Source organism: Stegostoma tigrinum, chromosome 10, assembly GCF_030684315.1.
Source record: "Stegostoma tigrinum isolate sSteTig4 chromosome 10, sSteTig4.hap1, whole genome shotgun sequence".
Classification (NCBI taxonomy): domain Eukaryota; kingdom Metazoa; phylum Chordata; class Chondrichthyes; order Orectolobiformes; family Stegostomatidae; genus Stegostoma; species Stegostoma tigrinum.
In genome coordinates this window covers 10,663,518-10,676,559 of record NC_081363.1, presented here as the reverse complement: position 1 = coordinate 10,676,559, position 13,042 = coordinate 10,663,518, and the positions used below count along the sequence as shown (strand labels likewise).

Genomic DNA, 13,042 nt, shown 5'->3' with positions numbered 1-13,042 from the left:
ACAAAAACAGAAATTGCTGGCAAAACCCAGCAGGTCAGGCAGCATCTGTGAGAAGAAAGCGGATATTACATAGTAGTTCAGTGGTTAGCACAACTGGTTCACAGCACCAAGGACCTGGGATCAATTCCATCCTCAGGCAACTGTCTGTTTGGATGTCCCTCGGGAGCTCTGGTTTCCTCCCTCAGTCTATAGATGTGCAGGTTAGGTGGATTGACCATGCTAAATTGCCCATTGTGTCCAGAGATGTGTGGGTCAGCCAAGCAAAATGCAGGGTTACGGAGTAACAGGTATGGATCTGGATGGGATGCTCTTCAGAAGGTCAGTATGGCCATTGAGTCCGTACTGTAGGGATTCTATGAACATTTCAAAGCAGGTGACTCTTCATCAGAGCAGTTCTGATGAAGCACCACTGGATTTGAAACATTAATTCTATCAGGATAACAGGTAGGTTTTGTCTAACAAGTAGTCAAGGGAGAGGAGAAAGATACAAGAGTCCAGGGTGCAATTTAATCACACAGAGGGGGCAATGTGTGTCTGGAATAGGCTGCCAGAGGTAGTGGTTGAAACCTTTTTCATTTAAGAAACAGGGAAGACAATGGCCTGGTGGTATTGTCGCTGGACTGTTAATCCAGACACCCAGGATTCTGGGGACCATCTGCCACAGCTGATGATGGAATTTGAATTCAATAAATATCTGGTATTAAGAGGCTAATGATGACCAATTGTTGATTGTTGGGGAAAAACCCATCTGATTCATGAATGTCCTTTAGGGAAGGAAACTGCCATCTTTCCCTGGCCTGGCCTGCATGTGACTCCAGACTTACAGCAATATGGGTGCCTCTTAACTACTCATTGGACAATTAAGGATGGGCAATAAAGTGTGCCTAGCCAGTGATGCCCTCATCCCATGAATGAATTAAAGAAAGTCCATGGATGGGATAGATAAGGAGGAATATGGACCAAACGCAGGCAAATGGGACTAGTTTAATTGTGAAAACTGGGTGGCATGGGTAAATTGGGCCAAAGAACCCCCGTGACTCTCAGTGAAGTTTGCGGTACACAGTACCAGGCAATGACCATCTCCAACAAGAAAAAAATCTAACCGTTGCCCCTTGACAACCAACAGGATCACCATCACTGCACCTCCCACTATCAGCACCCTGAGGGTTACCATTGACCAGGGGTAGAACTAGAGTCGACATATAAATACTGCGGCAGGCAGAGACTAGGAATCCTGCAGCAAGTAACTCATCTCCTGACTCCCCAAAACCCGTCCATCATCTACAAGGAACAAGTCAGGCGTGTGATGGAATACTCCCCACTTGCCTGGATGGGTGCAGCTCCAGCAAGATTCAAGAAACTTGACACCATCCAAGACAAAGCAGCCGCTTGATTGGCACCTTATCCACAAGAATCCATTCCCTCCACCGCCAATGTTCAGTAGCAGCTGTGTATACTATCTGCAAGATGCACTGCAGAAATTCACCAGATATCCTTAGACAGCACCTTCCAAACCCATGAGATAATGGGAACTGCAGATGCTGGAGATTCCAAGATAATAAAATGTGAGGCTGGATGAACACAGCAGGCCAAGCAGCATCTCAGGAGCCCTCTGATGAAGGGTCTAGGCCCGAAACGTCAGCTTTTGTGCTCTTGAGATGCTGCTTGGCCTGCTGTGTTCATCCAGCCTCACATTTTATTACCTTCCAAACCCATGACCACTTCCATCCAGACGGCAGCTGATACATCGGAACACCACCACTTGCACATCCCCCTCCAAACCACTCACCACCCTGACCTTTCTTTAATTCATTTACAGGATGAGGACATCATTGGCTAGGCCAGCATTTATTGCCCATCCTTAATTTCTCAGAGAGTAGTTAAGAGTCAAGGAAATATAATGTTGTTCCTTCACAGTCGCTGGGTCAAAATCATAGAAGTTCCTTGTGAACAGAATTAAAACCACAGCACACGAAATGCAATGGTTCAAAAAAGCAGCTCACCGCCACCTTCTCAAGGGCAACTATGATCAGGCAATAAATGCTGGTCCCAGCCAGAGACACCCACACCCCATGAGTGAATAAATTTCTGAAGAGGTGTGTATGTAAGTCCTGGTCAAAAATATAGAGTTCCATCATTGCAATAAAAGGTCAAAGCGGAGCATCAATCAAATGTGATTGCCATTCCTCAGCCTCTGACCCTTCTGTATATATGTTCATGCAAAAATATATAATAGTATCCATTCTTAACAAACTATGATACGAATAAAAGGGATAAAATTTATGCAGATGAGAAACAAATTATTCCATCAACAAGGTAAGGCAAAACGCAGGAGGTATTGCATGAATAACTTAACTAAAATGATTTTAGATTTATGCTGCTTAATTTTTTTTTGTAGTGCTATTTATATGATTTCCTGCACATAATGAACTGAATAGTAATACTCTTAGAAGTTTGATAGAGCCAGACTGCAGTGAATAGATTGTAATGGGAACTGCAGTGAGCAAGCCTGTTCATGCATCTGGCAGTGATGAAGGTGATGAAGCAAGACATTGTGGAAAGCTAAGTGACTGAGATCCGTGAGTGTTTCGCAGCGCAAAATGGTTGAAATTAATCCAACATAAACTCAACTGCCCAAGTACTAGGTTGGCTTAAGGACAGACTTCAGTTTAAACTTAGCAGATGGTTTCAGTCTTGGATACTCGAGACACTGTTCTTCAGAAGATAGCAGCAGCTTTGCACCTTCAGCAGCTGACCAATCTTCAGACATGTATACTGGCAGCTATTAGATCTTGTGAAGCATCACCACCCAGTTTATACACACAAGACAATGTTTGAGGACATTCAGGATCTATTCAGTGCTCCATTTCTTCAGTCAGCCATTGATTGACTTATTGATTGATTTGTTGTCATGTGTGTTTTGTTATGGAATACAGTGAGAAGTGTTGTATAGTGTCACCATTCACTGGTGTCATCTTAAAACACAGAAAAATAAACCAAAGCATAGAACATAAAGGCAGAAAAATAAAGAAACAAGCAATGATGTTTAACTTCACCATCCTTCTTGTTAAGTGCTCAGCTGATGGTCATGGGCCCGGTGGCCAGCCACGAGGCACTGCACTGGCCCAAACTCACCTCCACCACTAACTGCATGAGTGTGCAACTGGATGCAGTTGCCACCCTGGAGCCCGAACTTGGCTCTTTCACAGCAATCATGAGCCGGCACTAGGACTGCCTCGCTGGAAACCACTGGGAACCCAAGGACACCTCTGACGTCACTACCAGGAGACAATGCTGGGCTCACTCGCCAATGTCGTCACCGTGACTGAGCTCTCCCCAGGAGGTAAGGACTAGAAACAAAAGGAAGATAAAGACAAATTAGAGAAAGAAAAAAAAAGAACCAAAAAGATAAAAACTGACAGTGTTGGCGAGGCCTGGGTTCAGGAGCCCTACTCTGCCACAATCTTGGAACATCTGAGATCTTATGTTATCAATTGGTATGCAGGTGCAGCAAGTAATATGGAGGGAAAATTGAATCTTGGCATTTAATTTCTCAAAAAATAGGGTAAAGAAGTCAGGGTATGTGACTGCAATTGTACAAAGCATTTGTAAGACTGCACCTGGGGGATAGTGTACAATTCTGGTCCCCTTACTTGAAGGGGGATGTAATAGTGTTGGAGAAAGTTCAGAGGAGGCTGACAAGGTGATTCCAGAGATGAAAGGTTTGTCCTGTGAAGACAGGTTGAATAGTTTAGGCCTAAACTAAGGAATGTGTTCTGTGTGTGCCTGATGTGTTTGCCCCCAGCAGGCAGGGACAAAAACAAAGTTGCTGGAAAAGCTCAGCAGGTCTGGAGGCACCTGAGAAGGAGAAAACAGAGTTAATGTTTCGGTCCAGTGACCCTTCCTCAGAACTGATGGTGGCTGGGAAAACGTCAGTTTATATGCAGAAAATAGGGAGGTGGGTGGGGTAGGGAGTAAATGATAGGATAGAGCCCAAAGAGAGAGAAAGACAGTTGGACAGACAAAGGAGTTGCTACCGATCAGGCTGGGAGGGTGAATAGTTGTTAATGGGGACTGTTAGTGACTCACAACAGGGGGTGTGTAGTGGCAGGCTATGTGGTAACACGGCCTGGTGTGTGGGGTGGCGGAGCTGGGACGTGGCGGAGTTTAGGACCTAAAATAATTGAATTCAATATTGAGTCCGGAGGGCTGTAGGATCACCAAGCAGAAAATGAGGTGTAGTTCCTCCAGCTCGTGCTGGATTTCACTGGAACACTGTAGCAAGCCGGAGACAGAGATGTTGGCCAGGGAGCAAGGTGGTGCATTGAAGTGGCAGACAACAGGTAGTTCAGGGTCTTTTTTGCCAGCAGAACATAGATGTTCTGCGAAGCAGTCACCAAGTCTACATGTTGTTTCCTCAATGTACAGGAGATCACATTGTGAGCAGATAATGCAGTAGACTAGATTCTGGGAAGTGCAGGTGAAGTGTTGCTTCACCTGGAAGATATGTTTGGGCCCTTGGATACTGAGGAGGGAGGAGGTAAGTGGGCAGGTGTTTCACCTTCGCCAGTTACAGGGGAAGGTGCCATAGGGCTGTGGGGAGGTATTGGGGGTAAACCAGGGTGTCCTGGAGGGAACGGTCCCTGCGGGAGGCAGTCAAGGGGGGGAATAGGTGTCTGGTGGTGGCATCTTGCTGGAGGTGGCGGAAATGGTGTCTGATGATCTTCTGTATGTGGATGCTGGTGGGATGGTAGGTGAGGATAAGGGGAGCATTATCGCTGTTGCGGGAGGAAGAGAAGGGGTGAGGGCAGAAGTAGGTCAAACCCGACTGAGTCAACAATGGAGCTGGGGAATCCTCGGTTGAGGAAGAAGGTGAACATTTCAGAGGCGCCCTTGTTGAAGTTGGCCTCGTCTGAACATGTGAGACGGAGTCGGAGGAACGGAGAGAATGGGATGGAGTCTTCACAGGAAGCAGGGTTTGAGGATGTATATTCCAGGTAGCTGTGGGAGTCAGTGGGTTTATAATGGATATTAGTGGCCAGTCTATCCCCAGAAATGGAAATAGAAATGTTGAGGAAGGGAAGGGAGGAGTCAGAGATAGACCAGATCAGAGTGAGGGCAGGGTGGAAATTGGAGGCGAAATTGATGAAGTTTTCCAATTCAAGACGAGTGAGGGAAGCAGCACCGATGATATCAGCGATGTATCGGAGAAAGAGTCATGGGTGGGGGCCGGAATAGGACTGGAACAAGGAATGTTCCACGTACTCCATGAAGAGACAGGCATAACTAGGGCCCATGTGGGTACCCATGGCCACCCCTCTTACCTGAAGAAAATGAGAGGAGTTGAAAGAGATTTTGTTGAGGGTGAGGATAAGCTCGGCCAAGCTGAGGAGGATGGTGGTGGGTGGGGGTGGTTCAGGTCTTTGCCCCAGGAAGAAGCAGAGAGCCCTAAGACCCGCCTGGTGGGGAATGGATGTGTAAAGGGATTGCACATCCATGGTAAAGAGGAGGTGGCTGGAGCCAGTAAACTAGAACTTTTGAAACCGGCGTAAGGTGTCAGATGAATCATGTACGTATGTGGGTAGTGATTGAACTGGGGGGAGAAGATTGAGTCAAGGTAGGAAGAGATGAGTTCTGTGGGGCATGTGCAGGCTGAAACAATGGGTCTACCTGGACAGTCTGTTTGTGGATTTTTGGCAGGATGTAGAAACGAGCTGTGCAGGGTTGGGGGAAGCGGATGGAGGGAGAACACCAGATGAAATGAGATCCATAACTGTAGTGGATGCAATGACCTGATGCGCCATGGTGGGGTCATGGTCCAGGGGAAGGTGGGAGGAGGTATCTGAGAGCTGGTGTTCAGCCTCTGCAAGGTAGAGGTCAGTATGCCAGACAACAACAGCACCACCCTTATCAGCAGGCTTGATGACAAAGTCAGGGTTAGATCGGAGTGCACAGGGTGCAGTCAGTTTGGAGGGAGGTAGGTTGGATTTGTTGAGGGGGCAGTGAAATTGAGGCAACTGATGTCACGTCGCCAGTTTTCAATGAAAAGTTCGAGTGCAGGTAAAAGGCCAGAGGGACGGGTCCAGGTGGAGGAGAGTGTTAGAGTTGGGCAAAGGCGACCGTGGGACGGTGAGAGGACTCTTGTCCAAAGAAAGGAGCACTGAGGCAAAGGCGGCAGAAGAACAGTTCGGCGTCATGTCGTGCCCAAAACTCGTTAAGGTGGGGACGCAGAGGGATGAAGCTGAGGCCTTTGCTGAGTACAGAGTGTTAAGCATCGGAGAGCAGAAGGTTGAGAGGGATGGTGAATACCCGACATAGCCGGGGGTGTTGGGGGAGGGGATAGAGTCAGAGGGAGGGGAAGAAGAGGTAGGTTCCAGAGGACCACGGGTATTTTTGAGTTGGTGCATCTTGTGGGCCTTGATGCCTGAAAGGAAAAGAAAAAGTTTCCTGTTAGCATGACGAATGAGCAGGGTCAATGCAGTTGCATGAGGGAGTCTTGGTTCTCATGAGAGGTTGAATGACTGATTAAGAGGAAGAAGGGTGCTTTTGTAAGGCTTAGGAAATAAGGATCAGAAAAGGCTGTAGAGGGATACAAGTTAGCCCGGAAGGAGCTGAAGAAAGAGTTTAGGGGAGCTATAAGGGGGCATGAGGAAACCTTGGACCAAGGAAACTCCGAGGCTTTTTACACATACGTGAGGAATAAGAGACTGGCCAGAGAAAGGGTATGGCCGATCAAGGATTGTAAAGGGAATTTGTGCACAGAGCCTAAAGAGATAGGAGATGTACTTAATGAATACATTTCTTCGGTATTCACAACTGAGAGGCTCCTAGTTGGAGAGGAGGACGTTGTGAAACAGGCTGGTAGGCTAGAGGAGGTTGATGTTAACAAAGAAGATGTGCTTAGAATTTTGAGGAACTTGAAGATTTTTTAAGATCCCCGGGCCTGATGGGATTTATCCAACAATTTTATGGGAAGTCAGGGAAGAGATCACAGGGTCTTTGGCGATAATATTTTTGTCCTCATTTCCACAGGTATAGTGCCGGAAGATTGGAAAGAGGCAAACATCATTCCCTTGTTCAAAAAAGGAAGTAGAGATAACCCTGGGAATTACAGGCCAGTTAGTCTTACGTCAGAGATGGGCAAATTATTGGAAAGGGCTCTGAGAGATATTATTTATGATCACTTGGAGAGGCACAGTTTGATTTGTGATCGTCAGCATGGATTCGTGAGGGGTAGATCATGCCTCACAAACCTTATTGAATTCTTTGAAGAGGTGACCAAACACATGGATGAAGGTAGAGAAGTGGGTGTGGTATACATGGATTTAAGTAAGGTGTTTGATAAGGTTCCCCATGTTAGGCTCATGCAGAAGGTAAGGAGGCATGGGATAGGGGGAAATGAGGCAGATTGGATTCAGAATTGGCTGACCCTTAGAAGACAAAGGGTGGTAGTGGATGGAAACTATTCAACATGGTGCTCAGTTATGAGTGGTGTAGCAAAAGGATCTGCTCTGGGTCCTCTGTGATTTTTGTATCTGATTTTGATGTAGGAGTGGAAGGGCAGATCAGTAAGTTCACGGATGATACGAAGGTGGGTTGCATGTGAACAGTGCGGAGGGCTGTTCTAGGTTACAAAGGGACATTTATAGAATGTAGAGCTGGGCTAAGAAGTGGCAGATGGACTTTAACCCTGAAAAGTGTGAGGTGATTCATTTTGGAAGGACAAACTTGAAAGCAGAATATAGGGTTAACGGAAAGATTCTTGGCAGTGTGGAGGAGCAGAGGGATCTTGGGGTTCATGTCCACAGTTCCCTAAAAGCTGCCACCCAGGTGGATAGAGTTGTTAAGAAGGCATATGTTGTGTTAGTTTTCATTAATAGTGGGATTGATTTCAAGAGCCATAAAGTTATGCTCCAGCTATAAAAAAGCTTGGTTTGGCCATATTTGGAGTATTGTTTCCAGTTCTGGTCACCTCAATACCGGAAAGCTGTGGAAGTGTTGGAAAAAGTGTAGAGGAGATTTACCAGGATGTTGCCTGGAATGGAGGGAAGGTCTTATGAGGAAAGGTTGAGGGAGCTAGGGCTTTTCTCTTTAGAATGATGAAGGATGAGAGGTGAGTTGATAGAGGTGTACAAAGTGATCAGAGGTATCACATCAGGCAAGGGGAGAGATGGAGAACTTAACTTCAGCCAATATGTGAATTGAACCCACAATGTCAGCATTAACCCTGCATTAAAATCTGGCTATCCAACCAACTGAGTTAACCCTGCAAGCTGCCATTCAATAAGGTTTTCACTGATCTGGTATCTCAACTTCACTTTCTTATCGTGTTCCCATATTTCATTATTCACTTTATTCACTGTAGTTAAAGACTGAGCTCCATGGGGTGGAGAATCCAAAACATTCACTGCTTTTGCATAAAGAAATTTACCCTCCTCTCAGTCTGAAACAGTTCTGTTCTGAGACCATAACCCCTTGAGCTTTATATCAGCAGCTATCTTTCGCCATCTAGCCTGTTAAAGCTTCAAAGAATTGCATACATTCTCATGAAATAGCGTCATTTTCTAAAAAACAGTGATAGACCTATTTTGCTGAATTTCTCAGATTGTGGCAGCCTTCTCGTTCTAGAATTCTATCTAATAAATAATTGGTCCACCCATTCCAAGCCATATATAGGAGCAAATTACAGCTGATGCTGGAATCTGTACTGAAAACCACAAATACTGTAGGCCACAGCAGGTTAGACAGCATCCATAGAGAGAGAGAACAAGCTAACGTTGAGCTGGAGACAGTGCCCCTCTGGTATAGAGCTGGAATTGCTGTGATTCTTTGAAATTTGGCACCCCTTGTTTGTATCCTGATGGGTGTAGGATGAAAAATTGATGCACTGGGCAATAACCATTTCCAACAAGACAGAATTTAACCATTACCCTCGATGTCCCATTCACTAAAACTGAACTGCACTAGCCATGTAAATGTTATGGCTACAAGAGTCATTGAGACTGTATGCCAAATATATCCTTCCTTATGTATGGAGACCAAGACAGATGATTAGAAACAATGCAGTGTGGAGCTGGATGAACACAGCTGGCTAGGTAGCTTCAGAGGAGCAGAAAAGCTGATGTTTCAGGTCTGCACCCTTCTTCAGAAATGATTTGATTTTGTTATCAATAATGTATGCGTGTCTTCATCTACGCCAACAGTTATAGTCAATCTCTGATTGCCCAGATGGTAATGAAGAGGCAATCGCATTACTGTGGATCTAGAGTCACATGTAGACCACACCAAGTAAGTGTGGTTGATTTCATTTGATCAGTCTGCTCAATCTCACTTTAATCTCACCTGCTTTCAGGAATCTACAATTATTTTCCCCACAATTGGAATCTTTTGTCAAAGAGGGATGCCATGGCACTGTAGAATGGTGAACTGTTGAAGGAGACCATTTGGCTCATCTCACACTATGCCGGAATGTTAATCGACATGCCCAGTTCACCCTACACTTTCCGCTTAGTTCTTCTTAGCAATTTTCTCCTCTCTACATATTTATTCAATTCTCTTCTGTTTCCTCTCTCCAGAAATCCCAGGCTCCAAATGGTTCTTGTAGCCATAACATCAGGGCTGAACTTCCTCTTAAGCGTGAAAATGAACTTCAGGAGCATCAAACCACAGGCACCTACACCGCTACTGCCACCCTCCAATTGTGGCTGTCCCTGAGGGTGAAGCTTCACATCATTTCTATATTGCAGCTGTCTTTCTGCTGCCTTTGACTCACATTATCATCATCGCTTTGCATCATTCAGAAATTTACACATCTCTTCAGCTTCATTTCAAATTAACAAGCCCATGTCAATTCCAACTGTAAAAGTCTGATTGCTTTCAGATTGAACTGTAGGAAACAGGTTGGAAAAGGGGATTGAAATTTCACAAGTGATAATAAAGGGATCGAGATCCAGTCTGCGTCATCCGAACTGCCGGACTGTGGATGAGATCTTTTGCACTGGTCGCTGGCCATGGTGCTGAATCCAGCAGCGAACGCCTGGCCGAGGCGATCTCCCGATGTTTCAATGAAAAATGAGAAATTGTGAAAAAGATTCGAAGTAAATGGCCACCCAGGTGGACAGGGTTGTTAAGAAAGCATATGGTGTTTTGGCTTTCATTAACAGGGGGATTGAGTTTAAGAGTCGTGAGATCTTGTTGCAGCTCTATAAAACTTTGGTTAGACCGCACTTGGAATACTGCGTCCAGTTCTGGTCGCCCTATTATAGGAAAGATGTGGATGCTTTGGAGAGGGTTCAGAGGAAGTTTACCAGGATGCCGCCTGGACTGGAGGGCTTATCTTATGAAGAGAGGTTGACTGAGCTCAGACTTTTTTCATTGGAGAAAAGGAGGAGGAGAGGGGACCTAATTGAGGTATACAAGATAATGAGAGGCATAGATAGAGTTGATACCAGAGACTATTTCCCAGGGCAGAAAAGACTACCATGAGGGGTCATAGTTTTAAGCTGGTTGGAGGAAATTATAGAGGGGATGTCAGAGGCGGGTTCTTTACACAGAGAGTTGTGACAGCATGGAATGCGTTGCCAGCAGCAGTTGTGGAAGCAAGGTCATTGGGGTCATTTAAGAGACTGCTGGACATGGATATGGTCACAGAAATTTGAGGGCGCATATATGAGGATCAATGGTCGGCACAACATCATGGGCTGAAGGGCCTGTTCTGTGCTATACTGTTCTATGTTCTATGTTCTATGTTCTAAATGAAAGGTGAAAAAATGTAATGGCCAGAAGTTGATTTTCGTACGTTGATTAAATATCACTTAAATGTATAGTTACTCTGTACATCCAGTTGACTGATAACTTTTGCCAACTGTTCTTTGCATGTCTCTCATTGATTTGCTTCACTTCATTTATTTCACGTGTGCTCCAGTATAGTGAAAAGCTTTGTTTGCGAGCAGCACAGGCTGAACATAGTAAGCAAGAACATATAGATTATGGGGTGCTTAAACAGAATGAGGCAATTCAAGGTTGCACTGCACAAGTGGACCATGAAGTAAGATCAATATTAACATGATCAACATTATTTAAAGTTAGAGAGTCCAGCTATTAGTCTAATAACTGCAGGGAAGAAGTGAACAAGATGTGTAAATGGATCCCATGGATGATTGGTTGGCTTCCATGAGGGCCTGGGCTGTGCATGCAACCTTCTGTAGTTTCTCACAGTTCAGGACAGAGCAGTTGCCATACCAGGTCATGAGTACCTGGATAGTATGCTTTGTATAGTGCATCTGTAAACGTTCTACAGAACTGTTCTACAGAAAGAACCTCCTTCCTCATCTTGATATGAAACTTAAATACAGAGGATCAGAAGGCCTCTAGCCTATTTTGCCAGTTGATTAGCTGATAGCCAATCTACATACTTAAGGTGCAAGTGAGATGAGAATCCTTCCACGGACAGCCAGCAGCCCCTAGAGGAGCAGATAAGACTAGAACCAAGACAGGCAGTCGGCATTGTCAAGGTGACAAGGCAAGGTGAGAAGCCATTGATGGGTGGTCAGCATCACCTAAAGGAATAAACAAAAAAAAACACACGGCAATCAGTCAGGAACAAAGCTAGATTCATTAGAGCTGATTGATGATGATTTCTTTTCTGATCTTTTATTTCCAGTTTAAAGTATCCTGGAGGTAAGGCAGGAAAGCTCAGCTGTATGGAATGCCTGTCTTGTGCCATGTGAGAAGTAGTGAGTGTTTTGTGTGGCCTCAATGATCATATACAGAGCAAGTGTCTCCAATTGAAAAAACCCTGAACAGAAAATTTTGGAATTTGAGAGGTACATGGAGTCATTGAGGTACATTCATTAAGATAACATTGACTACTTCACAAAGTGGTCTCACCACAAAATAAGACCAGGCAGGCAAAGAGAGATTGGGTGACCATCAACCAGTCTAGAAAAAGTGGATAGATAGTACAGGAGACATGCTGATGAAAATTCACTGTTCTCCATTTAGAATCGTAGAATCCCTACAGTGAGGCAGCAGGCTGTTTGGCCCATCAAGTCTACACCAACCCTCTAAAGAGTATCCCACTGAGAACTAGCCCCTCCCCTATCCCTGTAACCCTGCATTTGCCCAATCCACCCGGCCCGCACGTCCCTTGTCAAGATGGGCAAATTGGATTGGCCAATCCACCTAACCTGCATATCTTTGGACCTCAGGAGGAAACCAGAGCACCCAGAGGAAACCCATGCAGATAGGGGGAGAATGTGTAAGCTTCACACAGACAATCACCCAAGGCTGGGGTCAAACCCAGGTCCCCAGCACTGTGAGGCATCAGTGCTAACCACTGATCCACCATGCCACCCTGGATACTGGTGAAAGTGGTGGTTCATCAGAGGATTTAAGAGAGAGCCAAGCTTGCAAATGGTGAAGCAGCAGAGATAGGAGGATGGGGATGGGTGGGGAGGCAAAAGAGTGGAACAGCAATAGTGACAAATGATTTGATAGTTGGGGAAACAGGGAATGTAACTCCAGGATGGTAGGTTGTCTCCCTGGTGCCAAAGATGTCACAGTTACTGCAGAAAATTCCTTTGGGGAGGTTGAAGAACCAAAAGTCATTCTCTACCTGGGCATCCATAACATTGGTAGAAAGAGGAATGAGACCCAGAATTGTTGAATTTGTGGAGCAAGACAAGAGATTGAAAAGCAAGCTCTCGATAGCAATAATCTCAGAATTATTTCTGTGCCACGTGTGTTTGAATGTAGAGATAGGGTGATGGTGTGAATGAACATATGGCTGGAAAAATGGGACTGGAAGAAAGTTTAAGATTTCTGGGACATTGGGACAGGTTCTGGGGAAGGAGCATCCAGTAAAAGAAGGATGGGTTGGACCTTAGCAGACTTGGACTAATATCCCATAGGAAGATCTGTGAGTGCTTTGGGGAGGGTTTAACCTAGATGGTCAGGGTTTTGGGAGGCAAAGTTTGACTGCAAATTCAGATAGAATATATTAAAGCTACTTATGGGAAGTAGAAAAGCTGTAAAAAAAGGG

At 45.3% G+C, this 13,042-nt stretch overlaps 1 protein-coding gene across 1 annotated transcript in view; it reads left to right on the top strand.

Annotated features, from left to right (window-relative positions):
• Positions 1 to 9,619, top strand: part of nrxn3a (neurexin 3a) — a 2,036,587-nt gene extending 2,026,968 nt beyond the window's left edge. The window contains exon 22 of the mRNA XM_059649000.1: positions 9,576 to 9,619. Coding sequence (XP_059504983.1) covers positions 9,576 to 9,604 — 29 coding nt within the window. The 3' untranslated portion in view covers positions 9,605 to 9,619. The remainder of the gene's footprint in view (positions 1 to 9,575) is intronic.
• The last annotated feature ends 3,423 nt before the right edge of the window (positions 9,620 to 13,042 follow it).